Below are 15,438 nucleotides of genomic sequence, written 5' to 3' on the forward strand. Positions count from 1 at the left end.
ACTTTCGAGCTTCTTCTAGATTTAGAAAGCTAAAGATTGAAGCTACATAGTTTTGATGACAAGTTGCATTTATAAAGATATTGGTTATTCTATAATTATTATAACACTGTTATTATTCACATTCTATAGTGTAGAGTTATCACCTTTTAAGTTATGGAGTTTTCAAGGTCTTCACTTGTGGATGGTAGAATTTGTTTCGCCAAATCTCTCTCTCTCTCTCACGTTATACAGGTGCAGGAGTTGGTGAGGACAAACTTTATAATTTTCGTTTTGTGATGAAATTCAAAAGCAAAAGTTTCCCCAAGGGAACAATATTTTATCCTTCAGGTTTGTTCAAGGAGTTGTGTATTTAAGCTCGTTTTATACAAATAATTTGAGTAAATCTTTTGATAACCAATCATCTGCCAACCATCACATTAATAAAACCAAAATTACAATCACAACATCACATTAAAGAAACCCATGTTAAGCGCATGTAGGAGCAGCACTTGAACCCATGTGCGGTGCATTACACAAATGTTAAGAAATGATACGATTATCAATCTACACACATGCAACTCTCTAATTGTGTGACTCTATAAGTAAAACAAACATATGCATGAGCTATTGCAAAGGTTCATCACGAAAACAGCAAAACCAGCATTCTTATTAAAGTCGCAAAAAATAACTTAAACGTTCAAAATAGCCTTCCAGAAATGGCCTACAGCAGAAATAGTAGAAGGGCGAGACCTTCATACTGTAATCCCCGCGTAAGCATCGATTGGCTTTTGTGTGTCATCTGGACGTTGCAGGTGAAGATCGCTCTTATATTGCATGTAACCTTTGTACGTAAATGGTTTATATCGTGGGGGATCACCACCCACATGCGCTGGCTGGATGACAAGGTCGCCAGCAGGACTGGTAGCGTGCAGAAAAGAGAGCCGAGGTATCTTGTTGTTCAACACAACTTGGTGAACCACAGCGGGAAAGCGCCCGTTGCTCCATCCCTGCAGTTTACACAGCTGCAGATTACGACAACCATACGTGCTTGCAGAGAAGGCCACTCCACACTTTAAGATACGAGAATGAAACCTTCAGCAAAACCCAAGTAAAGCTCACCTGCAGGATGTCACCCACAAAGACTAAAAGACCGTCCTCCTTGTGCTCAACGGGATGCCAACTTCCATCCTTGGCTTGGACCTGAAGGCCACTGATTCGGTCCTGATAGAGTACTGTGAGGCAACTGGGATCCGTGTGCGGGAGCGCTCCCAGTACTTTCGATGGGTCTGGGCATGGCGGGTAGTAATTGAAATGCATACCCATCGTCAGCTCTGGGCACTTCTCGAAATGCTGACTAAAGAAGCTACTTTCGACTCCCAATCCTTCGGCCAACAGCTGCAGCAGTGTAATCTCGAACTCCTGCAAGGCAGAATCAAATTGCTCCAGAGTTTGACTGCATGAAAACATACAACACACAAGAGTCATGATCAAACATTTAAAGCCTAGGCGTTGTCGAAAGATGTGTGAGTACTTACAAGAGGCTGGCATTACCCTCTTCTGGCCACATCTTGGCCTCAAACATCGCAATATTCGACTCTGGCAAAGTTCTGAGTGTGAGCCCTTCCACCCATGGAGTGCCCACACCGTGCATGTTGATCTGCTTCGCGCCATAGCCGTTCAAGTAGGAGAAAGCTCCTCTCAGCTTCCTCTCAGTGGGCAGCGTGAAGAAGGAATGGCCGAAGGTTGCCATTTCTCGAAGAATGTGGGAAGGCACCCCATGGTTTATCACTTGAACAAAACCCCACTCTTCACAGATCTCCGTAAGCTTGGCAGCAAGCCCCCCGGGATGATCCGTTGCGCCAAGATCGAGCACGGGGAGAGGCTTGTCGGAGGTCGCATCGAAAGGAAGGGTTGGTCGGCAGGATTCAGGCACAACGAACTCACCGAGGAGCTCGTGCGGCCCGTCACCATTGGCAGCCAAGAGGAGACTAGAGAGCTCAGCAATGGTGTCGTAGGAATTGTTTGGCATCTCTTCTGTTTTCGCCATGGCTCTGCCGAGAGAGAGAGAGAGAGAGAGAGAGAGAGAGAGTTCCTTAACGTCGCAGGCGAAGATCTATCCGACGGGGTTAGACTTTAGAGTGCCTGCACATAGGCCTTCCAAAATGGAGGGCTTTCAAAAATGGAAGGCTCACCTTTTTTAAGGTTGTGGATTCCCATAGGTGATCTATCTTCTAGCAAGTAGATAGGTCCCAACACCTCGCACGGACGGCTTCAAATGGACCTACGGTTGAAGTGATTCGGACCGTCAAATGCACATTTGTAAATTCGATACATTTGATAAATTCGGGGAGAAAAGTAACTCCGGGTAAGATTTGTAAATTCGGGGTAGTCCGCACCCCATGTCTTGAACCCGTGACCTCCCCATTGCAAACCATGTGCACTAACCACTACGTCCGTATGCGTTCATTGAAATATAGGGGATTCGATTCGGGGCAACTGTTGAATTTGAAGATCCACGATTGGCGTGCCCCGCGTTTTCCTCCTCCACCATTGATCCCATTTGAGCATGCCCGTGTGAATTAGTGATGAGGATAGGTGGGGTCCCATTGGAGCTACCAAATGAAGACAAAAAGAAAACTTTTGATAAGAGGTAAAAGGATGTAGTTGACTTGCTCTAGTAGGTCATTTTCAATTTAGAAGGCCTTCCAAAATGTAGAGGGTGGTTCAAAGATCCTCTAAAATAGAGGTGCTTCCAAGATGTGGACCGTATTTAATGTGATGGTGGAGGTCTATGTGATTGCATTTTTAAACTTAAAAGGCCCTCTAAAAACCCCGCTATCCAGTCTATGTGAAGGCGCTCTTAGAACTCAGACTCGAGCTGCTGGCAATGACAACGACCCAAGGTGCAGGCTGATTTCTTGCGCAACTAGACAATAGGCTCACGATCCTTCGCTTGTAGCTTCTGCAGGTCTGCAGGTCTCTCAGAGTTCTTCTCGCTTCACGAACGTTGAGAACGTGATTAAGGGGGGTCACTCAACAGCAACGAGCCAAGGTGTACGAAGTTCGAACCAGAGTTACCAGAAAGAGAGAGAGAGAGAGAGAGAGAGAGAGAGAGAGAGAGAGAGAGAGAGAGAGAGAGAGATGCACAAGCTAGGATGTATGAGATGTCTATGGACCAGATCCAAGCTGAAATAGACAGTGTCAAGGTTGCTCCACCTTTACCCTTGTAGGGCTACTTCATGTGTGGCTATCCATGGACAATGACGTTATCCTCAGCTACTTCAGAAAGATTTCCCCTTGTATTTATCTTTTTATCCCTTCCTTGGATGATCTGCTGTAAATTTTTTGGCTTTCTTACTAATTCAGAAGCATACTTGGTGAAAAGAAAAATCCCTTTAGGGTAGAAAATTTGCAAAATAATTGGCATTTTTAACCGCTCTAATACCATGTTGAGAGAGAGAGAGAGAGAGAGAGAGAGAGAGAGAGAGAGAGAGAGAGAGAGAGAGAGAGAGAGAGAGAGAAGAGACACACCATGTACGCTCCCAAAGACTAATTCATATTGAGGAATATATAGGTGAGACCAAGTTGAGTAGAGTGAGCCATATATAGCTCCAACAAGAGAGAGAGAGAGAGAGAGAGAGAGAGAGAGAGAGAGAGAGAGAGAGAGAGAGAGAGGCATGGTTGTCCAATGACCTGACATGCACAACATAGGGGGGGATAAAGGGAGGAGGAAGAAGCTGCGACATACACAAGGCTGGCCACTTGACACCTAGAAAGGGGAGGATGAAGGGATGAAGCAAAAGGCAAGGTTCTGAGTAGTGAGCAACAGTGTTCGAGAAAAATCATTTTCACAACCATACACAACTATTTTTAATGGATTTTTTGAGAAGAATTAAAAAATAGAGCAAACTTTTACTATTTTGGCGAGCAGGCACCTGGCTGGCCATCGGGTAGGGTAGAAAGGGGAGATGAAGGGAGAAGGCAAAAGGAAAGTTGTTGAGTAGTGACCAACAAAAATAATTTTCACAACAATACACAAGAATGAAGAGAGAGAGAGAGAGAGAGAGAGAGAGAGAGAGAGGAACAAGAAGAAGAAGAGAAGAAGAGAATTTTAACGTCGTAGAAAACTATCCCAAGAGATCTTAATGGTCTATCCGACAAGAAGAATTGAACTCAATACCTATTATTTGAGAGAGAGAGAGAGAGAGAGAGAGAGAGAGAGAGAGAGAGCATGGTGGGTCTCCAGATAAGGCAAATAGTTTGAAAGAGCTCTTCCAATAGTTCTATAGGAGGATCCTTTATCAAGTGCAACAGAAGCAAGTATTGGCCTCTTCAACAACATCACAAGCAATTAGGCAATTACAACAACAAAAAATTAAACGTGTTGAAAGCATTCAATAACTCAAGTGCTCGTGAAGGACAGAGTAAGTGGAGAGAGACCAAGGAATTTGTAAATCATAGGTCGACCAATAGACTTTGAATTGTTCACCACAATATATACTTGGATATATTTTCTGAAGATAAAAGAGATGGTACTGTGTTTACCAAACAACATGTACAAATATTAGCATGTACAAGTCACAAGTTGTACTTCAACTTGACGAGGATTTAACAATATTTTTTGGAACATTGCCCTTCTATCTTATCATCATGTGTTTGCCATACTCTAAGATCTCACTTGAGTCTGTTTTCCTAAGGATGGTGCCATTGTTGTGTGTAGTAGTAGTATGCAGCACGATCGCCTGTATACCTAGGACTGTAACCAAAGCACTCTCTCGCCAAAAAATTTATACAAGAATGACTTTGTCTGAGTTTTGCGGCAACATCGAGCCACCTAGGAAGTGGGAAGTGTCTTCAAGGCAAACGTTGTTGTGGTCCCTTCTTGCGACATTCCGTTGTGAAAGACCAGGATGGGTGTCTCACAGAGTTTGTCAAGATAGTATGAAAGTGCTGCATCTCTTCCACGGAACTCTCGAGTTCGACGACGAAGGAGTCATCCTTCTCACCAATCCATGATTGCAACCACCGGAGAGAGAGAGAGAGAGAGAGAGAGAGAGAGAGAGAGAGAGAGAGAGAGAGAGAGAGAGAGAGAGAGAGAGAGAGAGAGAGAGAGGGAATGCTTTTTTTTTTTGGTGGCCGGGGTGGGGGTGTTGGATAACCATGAAAATCTTGTCCTGCATCAAAAGTTCGTTCTTCCATAGATCCACCGAGCGGCTCAACCCTTGTGCTAGGCGCTTATACCAATCCTCAACTTCTGTATTGTTGGTTGAGGGCTTTAGGGTATTTTCGATTGCTTGAAAATTGGCCTCATTAGGTAGTGTCTCCTTATACTTTTTTGCTTTTTGGAAGCAAAGTTTCATGCACTCTAGTGGGTTACTAGAGGTCTCCACTGGCTCAGCATCACTACTATCTTCAGTGAAGGAGTACGAGCGGAAGTGCGATGCGAGAGAGAGTGCGAGAAGAAGAGCACGACGATATGGTGAACTCGCTCTGTTTCAATGTGTAGAGCATAGTGAGTTCTTATTAGGTTTTTACAAAAGAATATGTGTACATACCTGGCGGCCCGCCCACTTACCTGGGTGACCACATTGGGCTTTATACCCCAACAACCTCCCACTTAAAGCCCAATGTGGTACTTTAAGCGTGAGAGAAGCTACTATACAAGCTAATATACAAGAGATGTAGAGAAGTGATGTACCCTACACCTAACTGCTTGCAAAAATGCGCAAAGCTCTCTGAGGGAAGTCCTTTTGTAAGTAGATCAGCAGGATTTTCTGTGGTGTGAACTTTGACAAGCTGAATTTGCTTATCCTTGAGCATTTCCTTGATGAAATGATACTTCACATCCACATGCTTTGTCTTTGAGTGATAAACTAGATTGCGAGCCAATTGTATAGCACTCTGACTATCACAATATAACACATGCATCTCTTCTTTGATTCCCAAATCTGTTACTAGTCGATTAAGCCAAATTGATTATTTGCATGTCTCTGATGCTGCAACATATTCAGCCTCTGTAGTAGACTGAGTAACACAATCTTGTAATCTAGAACGCAATGATACTGCTCCACCAGCCAATGTAAAGACATACCCTAACGTAGACCTTCGGCTGTCTAAGTCACCTGCATAATCTGAGTCTGTAAAACCCTTTACACTTAGCTCCTGACTTCCATAGCATATACCCATACTCTTTGTAGCTTTCAGGTATCTCAATATTCCTTTCACTGCCTCCCAATGTTTCTTGCTTGGGTTTGACATGTATTGACTTACTACTCCCATTGCAAATGCAATGTCTGGGCGAGTAGCAATCATTGCATACATCAAACTACCCACTGCAGATGCATATGGAATCTTATCCATTTCAGCGTGTTCTTCCTCAGACACAGGACAATCTTGTTTGCTAAGTTTCACATATGGTGGCAATGGAACACTCAATGCCTTTCCCTTCTCCATATTGAAACGTTGCAAAACCTTGTCAATATACTCTGTTTGAGATAACCAAATCAACTTCTTTGATCTGTCTCTCTCAATGCGCATACCAAGTATATGACTTGCCTCACCCATGTCTTTCATGTCAAACGATTTTTCCATCTTTGACTTCAAAGCTAAAATTTCTTCCAAGTGCTTGCCAGCAATCAACATGTCATCCACATACAAAATAAGGATCAGCCAACTGCCATCCTTAGCCCTCTTTGTATAAAGACAATGATCGAACTCACTACGTTTGTAGCCTTGAGAAAGCATAAACTTGTGGAACTTATGGTACCATGCCCTCGGTGATTGTTTTAAGCCATGAAGACTCTTTAACAACTGGCATACCAAATCTTCCTTGCCTTTCTCAACAAACCCTTCTGGCTGTTGCCTGTAAATTTCGACATGTAAATCACCATGCAAGAACGTTGTCTTGACATCCATTTGGTGCAACACCAAATCTAATATGGCAACCAATGCAAGAAAGCATCTCAATGTAGTCATCTTGACCACCGGAGAGAAGACTTCATCAAAGTCAATGCCTTGTTGTTGCTTAAAACCCTTGGCAACAAGCCTTGCTTTGTACTTTGGCTGACTATCATGAGCGGTGATCTTATACCTGTAAACCCATTTACAATGTAGAGCCTTTTTGCCCTGTGGTAATTTAACTAGCTTCCATGTCTGGTTTTTATGCAGAGCTATCATCTCTGACTGCATGGCCAATTGCCAATTCCCGGAGTCCTTCATTTGCACTGCTTCCTTGTAACATGAAGGCTCATTGCAATCAGTCAACATGACATAGTTCATAGATAGAACAAACCGATCAGGAGGTCGAATGATACGTCCAGATTTACGCAAAATAGGTGGCTCGGGCTCAGCCACAACCTGTGGTTCCACTCTATCCTGTCCTTGCTCCTCTTGAGCCCTGACATTTTGTCTTACACGTGGAGGTCCATCTTCTTGGAAGACAACTCTTCTAATCTCCTCAACCCTCTCTGGTTTAGAATGATATTTGGCTTCATTAAAGTGAACATCATTGCTGCAGATAACCTTTCTGGATTCGGGATCCCAAAGTCTGTACCCCATCTCACCAGAATTACCATAGCCTAGAAAGATGCACTTTTTACTCTTTGGCTCATGTTTGTTCCTAAATTCCTTTGGAACGTGAGTATATGCCTCACAGCCAAAGACTCTGAGATGCTTGTATGAGGGCACCTTGCCTGACCATACCATCTCTACCGCTGAATACTTCTGCAAAACCTTGCTAGGAGATCTATTTATCAGATGAACAGTTGTAGATACAGCTTCAGCCCAAAACCCATTTGGCAGTTGTGCATTAGACAACATACTTATGACCTTCTCTTGTATGGTTCTATTCATCCTCTCAGCAACACCATTTTGAGGAGGATTGTAAGGAGCAGTAAGTTCACGTTTTATACCTTTTGACTCACAAAAGTCCTGAAAGGCCTTTGAAACATACTCTCCACCATTGTCAGTGTGTAAGCATTTAAGCTTCTTGCCACTCTGATTCTCCACAAGGGTCACAAACGTTTTGAAAACACTAAACGCTTCATCCTTGTGCTTGAGAAATTAAACCCATACTTTCCTCGAGTAATCATCTATAAATGTCATAAAGTAAGAAGCTCCCCCTAGAGATAGGTTAGGCATAGGTCCACACAAACCACTATGAACAAGTGCCAACTGTGTATCTCTTCTACTACTTCTATGCTTATGTGGCTGCTGTGTTGGCTTACCATACAGACAATGTTCACACAATTCAAAATCATTAAATGAAAAGCCAGGCAAATAACCAGAACGAGACAAGATTTCCATTCCCTTCTTGGACATATGTCCTAACCGGCTATGCCACAAAGAAACGTTCGGCTGCTCGGTTACATTGATTACATTTTTAGAGACATTTGATACATAAATCATGTAAAGTCCTCCAGACTTTACTCCATGTGCTACTGTCATAGAACCCTTGGATATCTTCCACATGTTTTGTCCAAAAGTGGTGATGTAGCCAGCATCATCAAGTAAACCTGTGCTGATCAAGCTCTTTGTAATTGCGAGAACATGTCTCACATTCTTTAGCGTGAAAGAAGAGCCATTCTGAAACTTCAATTGAACATCTCCAACACCTAAGATCTCACATGTTTGCCCATTGCCTAGCCGAACATGATCTTTAGTGGTCACATAAGAGGTAAACCACTCCTTGTTTAGAGACACATGAAGTGATGCCCCTGAGTCTATATTCCAGTCACTCAGTGCATGTCCATCAGATGATGTAAGAAGAGCTAAGTCCATTGTATTCTTCAAGAAGTAGATGTCTCCTGACACTAGACTGTCATCCTCTGCCACAGTGTTTGTCACATTTATTTCTTGAATCTTCACTGAGGACTTGTTCTTCTCACCATGGTCTTCAGCTTTCTCTTTTCCTTTTTGTGCTTTCCATTCTCTGTAGTCTCTTTTCATGTGACCCTTCTTGCCACAATGGTAGCATTCTATGTCACTCTTGCTAGCACTGCGGGACTTGCTACGAGACTGATTCTTCTTTCCACCTTTGTACTTTTCTTTGGTCCTTCCCCGGACAACTAAGGCTGTTCCTTTGCCTTTGTCCATTTTCTTTCTGTTGGTTTCTTCAGTAAGCAGGCTCCCTCCTACACCTGACGGTCAAACCATTTGGAGGTGCAGAATTACTCAAAGCTGTGCGAAAAGTGTCCCAACTTTCCGGCAATGTGATCAACAGGAACATAGCTCTAATAGGCTCATCAAAGTTGACACCTTGAGCTGACAACTGACTGTAGATGGTGTTGAATTCATTCTGATGATTGGACATAGGTGTCCCTTCTTTCATCTTCAAGTCAACAAGCTTCTTAAGCCAGTATACCTGTGAAGCTGCACTCTGCTTCTCATAAAGATCACTCAGCTTTAACCATGCTTCATAAGCCGACATCTCGTCTACTACATTGAAGTAAACGCTTTTTGCCAAAGTCAACATAATGGTAGAAAGTGCCAATTCATCCATTTTGCTCCATTCATCTTCGTCCATATCTTCTGCTTTTATCTCCTTAAGCTTTATAGGTTTTATCTGCTTCTTTTGTACCAACACGTGCCAAATCTTCTTCTTCCACAATGGGAAATTGGTTCCATCCAGGTTCTTGATATTGTAAAGTGCAGTGTCCTGTGATCCAACCATAGGTACGCTTCACAGTAGTTTACTTTCCTGGGAAAAATTCAACAGAGTTTCCTTTGTAAACTGACCTCTGAACCAATATCAACCTGTCTAATGAACCAAGAAAGCTTCAGATTCTGCAAAAATTTTGACAGAGTCTCCTTTGTAAAATGGCTTTGGTGTACTCAAAAAACAGACCAAAAAACAGCTCAAAAACCATTGTCTCTCTAACTCTGTAAGCTGCGGGTAAACTTGTCCTGCACCTGTACTGTCTCTCACTGTCCTGTCTCACTGTCCTGTAAGCATAGACTGCGACAATGCCTCATCTGCAGTAAAGCAAAGATGCAATCCCAACTGTCTAACTCACAGTCAATACATCCTAACTGCCTATCTAAGGGTGCTCAAGGGATCGCTCCAAGACCTGTATCACCGAAAGGATCTCTAACATTCGAGAATCCCCGAGCTCAATAAAACCTCACTCGACCCTCAACAAAGGCTGCAGTAAATTTAAAAGTACATAGACTTCCCACAAAGTCATCCACAAATTTTCCACTTTATGCTGTAATCGCTGCGGCAGTTGTTTGCTGCGACTCACAGCCAGCAAACCCTCAATAGACATACATCATCTCTGACAATACATCCCATATGGAAGTACCTGCAATGTCAGGATGAAATCTGGAATATCAAGCAGCAAACACAAGCTACCTGATGAACTAGTGGATGTCGCCTACAGTCTGTGTGTAGATGCGCCCGTGTCGTATGTGACACGCCTCCAAGAACTGTGAGCTGTCCTTCGATGTGTAGACAACCACAAATCAACACTTTGGGGGAGCCGATATCCTCAGCACCTGCAGTCGTAAGCCAAAACCCCAAATCTGGAGAGTCGGATATGCACCCGCGGAGACCACGTAGTCGAAAATGGCCTGCGCAGAACTTTGTCGAAGCCAAACGATGGCCAAGATGACCTAAGAATGAAATTCTGAGAACACTGAGTCCTTTGGGCTATCCCACAGGATTTGGGGCCGTGTCTTTGCCTGTCAAATCTCACTCCAATCTGAGCAGGTGACTTTAGCTTCCTGCAATGTTGTCCCGAGCCTCAATCTGAGCTCCGATACCAGTTGAAGGAGTACGAGCGGAAGTGCGACGTGCGAGAGAGTGCGAGAAGAAGAGCACAACGATATGGTGAACTCGCTCTGTTTCAATGTGTAGAGCATCGTGAGTTTTTATTAGTTTTTTACAAAAGAATATGTGTACATACTTGGCGGCCTGCCCACTTACCTGGGCGACCACATTGGGCTTTATACCCCAACATTCAGAAACAAAGCCACTCCTCTTGTGGTGGAATTTGTAGATGGTGCCCAGTGCAAAGTCTTCCTTAAGACAAAATATACTCTTAATGTCATGCAAGAAATGTATGTCCTGTCCCCAATTCTAAATTTTGGCACAGCAGGAAGCATCAACGTAGCTTGTTTTTCATTGAAGCTAGAGACATCCAATGGTATCTTGATTTCTGATGTTTTTACAAACAACATTTTGCATCGTTCAACCTCCTCTACTTCTGCCTCAAAGTTATAATAGGATCTTCTATCTCATCCACTTCATTTTGGTCTTTCTCTTCATCCTCTTCTTCATCTGGTGGTTGATCTTGTTCTTCCATGAATTCCTATGGGTTCTTAATAAGACTAGCAAATAAAAAATTCATCCATAAGAGCAAACCAAAGGACTCCTAGATTAGCTTGCACTCCTTTTGTGCATAAGGCACCGTAAGGGTCTGTATGACAATGACAATTTTTGGGATCACGATCTTTTAAGTGAACCACCACCATGTGATCAAGAATCACCGTGCCCTTTTCCACCTCTAGGTGAAACCTCTCCCTTTCATGCTTTAAGAAGTCATTGTGTTGAGCTAGAATATCATCAAGATCAAAGGTGGCACCTAGCTTGTGAAATTTATCACCAGCGCTTGAAGATACTTCAAAGTTAAAAAGCCTTTCATCTATGATTGTAGGTTCTTCTAGGACAACTGTTTATTTCTTCTTCTCTTTTCTGTTGGTCTTTGCAGGTGGCCCACAGGCAATGGTTGAAAAATCCACCTTCCTCTTGAGTGAGTTGAGCACATGAACCTTGGGGGTTGCCATGTCATCTTGACTCATACAAGGTTCTAATTTTTCCTTGGAAGCATCCTCCTTTGTGCTCATGACAAGCTCCTTTGCTGTTATACCAAGAATCTCTAAAGGCTTATTGCAGTCAACATTTCTCTTCATTGAACCTATTCGCAACTGTGTTGAAGACCCTGTTGCCAGCTAATGCACAAATGAGATCTCTAGGTCAATTTTTTTCCTCTTGCTTCTGTGAGATCTAATGCCATGCAATAGAAACAAAAGTACCATTCTCAGAAACGTAAAGCAAACACAACATATATAGTTGTCAGGTACATTCACAATGCAAGGGATAAATGGGAAAAGTAGAGGGGCATATGATCTCTATCAACCTTGGGAAAACCAAAATGATGACATTTAAACCTATAATGCAATGGATAATTAACAATGGAGTCGACACAATGGACTTGGTAGACTCCTATAACACTTTTTAGATGATGGTGGCTTTGACTTCACATGGTGCACTCACCCACACATAGAGACACCCATGAAGAAGCTTAGATTTTCCCCCAAATGATTTTTAAAGATAGGCTATTGAAGCTCATTTTCCTCCTCTTGCTTGCTATAGCTTCCACTAATTCTTGCTTGCATTACATTCAGGATAGAATTAGTGTTTGTTTTAGAAGACACACACACACACACACACACACACACACACACACACACACACACACTCTTAAGCATATTGGCACACGACGCATGGAGAAGCGTTTTGCACACAAGAAAGCATAGACACGTGCCGTAAGGAGAACATTTCATAGCCATCACAAGAAACTCCACGGTGCGAGTAGAAGAAATTGATTCAAAAAATCACTCCATTGCGTGCCCTTGATGCAGTTATGAAGCAAAACCTTTTCATGGGCTTTCCATCACTGTGTACTTCTGCTTTTGTATCTGTTAGGTTAAGTGTTTGTTCACTGATCGAACAATGTAATCAACAAGGCTATGCTCACTGAGACAACTGCAACAAGGTCTTCTCTTCCTCTGTCTATCTGTTTCTCTCTCTCTCTCTCTCTCTCTCTCTCTCTCTCTCTCTCTCTCTCTCTCTCTCTCTCTCTCTCTCTCTCTCTCTCTCTCTCTCTCTCTCTAATCTCTCGTGTGTGAAAAATTGTCTCTCCATTAAGTAAGCTACTATATTATCTACTTAGCTACGTCCTATTTCCTAACATCTCTCTCTCATCATCCAGGAGTTCGGAACTCCCAAATCGGCTCCCTCCTCCTCACCTACCTCATCTTAGGTTTTGTTCATTCCACCTTATCTTTTCTTTTCCACCCCTCGATGGACCCTCAGTCTTTAAATGATATGTATCAGACGAAAACCTTTGTATTTTATTTTTTTTTGGTCCCATAGGTCATATATGACCTCTGTGGATGATAATTCAATCTCTCTCTCTCTCTCTCTCTCTCTCTCTCTCTTCCACCAATAACAATTAATTACTCGATTGTCCAACTTGCTATTGTAATTGTACGATCATTAAATGCATCATACAGCTCATCTTACTTATTGGTCTCTGGGATTTATAGACCACATACACACACACATAGAGAGAGAGAGAGAGAGAGAGAGAGAGAGAGAGAGAGAGAGAGAGCAATCCAATAGAGCCTCCTTATCTATCCAACTAGCAAGGGTGAGATTAGAGCGCTCCATTGCAGCACTGTAGGTATTTTTAACGAACAATACCCCACACAGATTGAGAAGAATGTGTAGCAGACAGTAGACTACCATCATAGGCCCTGACCGTTGTCTTTTCCTCAAAGGTCTCAAGGCCCAAGGTATTGATTCAGTTTTATTTCTTCACTGTGAGTATTATGTTTACTTGTTTAGTTTCTGAAACCTGCAAGCTTTATGACTATAAGAGAGACAAGAAGATACAAAGAGAGAGATACAGAAAAAATTGCACAACGGCACGCGAAGGTTGTTTATGTTACTAATATGAATTTTTCACACGCTAGTGTGCAGTTTTGTCAATTCTCTCTCTCTCTCTCTCTCTCTCTCTCTCTCTCTCTCTCTCTCTCTCTCTCTCTCTCTCTCAAGAAGGATGCGTGACCTATGAGGCTGAGTTACAATTGACAATATGATTTGGAATAGCAATGGATACCCATGGAATGCGGGAACTAACAAGCAAAGCCGATGTTGTACTTCTTGTTGAAACTTGGGAGCATGATACACAAAGGATTAATAGCTTGGAGGATTACAATGTACATACATTGATGTGGTCAAAGAATCTAAAGAAATGAAAAGGGCAAGGAGGGGTAGCATGTATGGTTAAGAAAGGACTAGAAGATTTTGTATCAATTATGAAAGGTGATAAGTTCAAACATTATGTATGGCTAAAAATTATGACACCAAAAAGAGCACCCATTTTTGTAGCCGGTTGCTACATTGCTCATCATGATTCCCCCTTTTAGCTTGCATGGATAGAGATAAACCATTTTATGATTTCGAAGAGGACATTGCTTATTTTAAAGGCGAAGGTGATGTTATTGTATTTGGGGATATGAATGCTTGCACAAAAACATTGCAACATGATACTCAACAATTTGATATGCCATACATTTCAAGGGAGTAGGAGGAAGTTCACTTGTATGATCGTACATCAATGGATGAGAAAGAGTCGGATCACTATGGAAAGTTACTTTTACACATGTGTAATAGCACGGGTATACTCATTGCCAATGGTGTATCTTTGTGGAGTGGAACCAATGGATTTACATGTAGAAAACGTAATGGGGATAGTGTGATTGACTATATGCTACTCTCCGAAGCCATCATGTATTGCATAAAGAGTTTTATGTTTGGCCAATGGACCCGGAATTAGACCATCTGACCTTATGTATTGACCTTGTAGGTGGAGAAGCAAGTAAGCATGCTAATCCTCGTTGAAGATTCCCTCACCCTAAATGCTCACAAATTTATATTGGTGGATCGAGAGGCAGCATTGTATGCCTTTACATGCAAGCACCTTGGATCATTCCTCTCCACTTCCCCTTAAGCCTTGGTCAAGGGGTGACAAACCCATAGGAAATTGTAAAATCCCTTGGAGTCAAGTCATCCATTCATCCCATACCCACAGATGTAATTCGCAGAAAAACTAATCTACCATGATGTAATATCCAAATCAATACATAATAATTCTTTTTTTATCGATTTCTCTCAGCTTTCTTTCCTTGTTTTTTTCTCGATTCATATTGTCCAATAAATTTCATTTATGCAACACGTACACAAAATCTCGACCATGCAAGCACCTGTTGGCTGGGAGGCACCTCTTGGGGATTTTTTTACAAAATCAAGCGATGGGGGCGGGGGGGAGGGGGAGTACCGAGACAACAGGACCACCACAATGCACATCGTCGCCCGATGGAGTCCAATCTCATATCTTCCTCCTACGTGACGTGGTGCATATACCTTTTTTGCGTCATTCGACCCCGTGGGGCGCGACTGTGCGCCATGGTAGTCCCGTTGCCTCCGTACGCCTCCCCCCCCCCGACGCCTGATTTTGTTAAAAAAATCCCTAAGAGGTGTCCCTAGCCGACGGGTGCTTGCATGATCGAGGTCAGTTTAAATTAACAACTTGAACAATTCAAATACTTAAAAGAAACAATGTACAAAATCAAGTTATACAATTGCACGGAATGGTAGAAATTTGACTCTTT

General features: G+C 42.6%; 1 protein-coding gene across 1 annotated transcript; it reads right to left on the reverse strand.

Annotated features, from left to right (window-relative positions):
* Window positions 1-619: 619 nt before the first annotated feature.
* On the reverse strand, window positions 620-2,155 carry LOC147447645 (gibberellin 2-beta-dioxygenase 8-like). The gene is made up of 3 exons (XM_086523380.1): window positions 1,515-2,155; window positions 1,099-1,432; window positions 620-986 (listed from the first exon to the last, which is right to left on the reverse strand). Exons 1-3 carry the CDS (start codon window positions 2,024-2,026, stop codon window positions 732-734), a joined length of 1,101 nt encoding a protein of 366 aa, XP_086379506.1. The 5' UTR covers window positions 2,027-2,155; the 3' UTR covers window positions 620-731.
* Window positions 2,156-15,438: the final 13,283 nt, after the last annotated feature.

This window comes from Adiantum capillus-veneris, chromosome 11 (assembly GCF_014529385.1).
Source record: "Adiantum capillus-veneris isolate H3 chromosome 11, ASM1452938v2, whole genome shotgun sequence".
NCBI lineage: Eukaryota > Viridiplantae > Streptophyta > Polypodiopsida > Polypodiales > Pteridaceae > Adiantum > Adiantum capillus-veneris.

Bases quoted from the DNA above. Each gene is read 5' to 3' on its own strand.
- LOC147447645 (XM_086523380.1), bottom strand. From the start codon at position 2,026: ATGGCGAAAACAGAAGAGATGCCAAACAATTCCTACGACACCATTGCT. The intron at 1,433-1,514 runs GTAAGTACTCAC...GTTTTCATGCAG, and splicing joins GAGGGTAATGCCAGCCTCTT to TCAAACTCTGGAGCAATTTG. The intron at 987-1,098 runs GTGAGCTTTACT...TGTAAACTGCAG, and splicing joins TTGTGGGTGACATCCTGCAG to GGATGGAGCAACGGGCGCTT.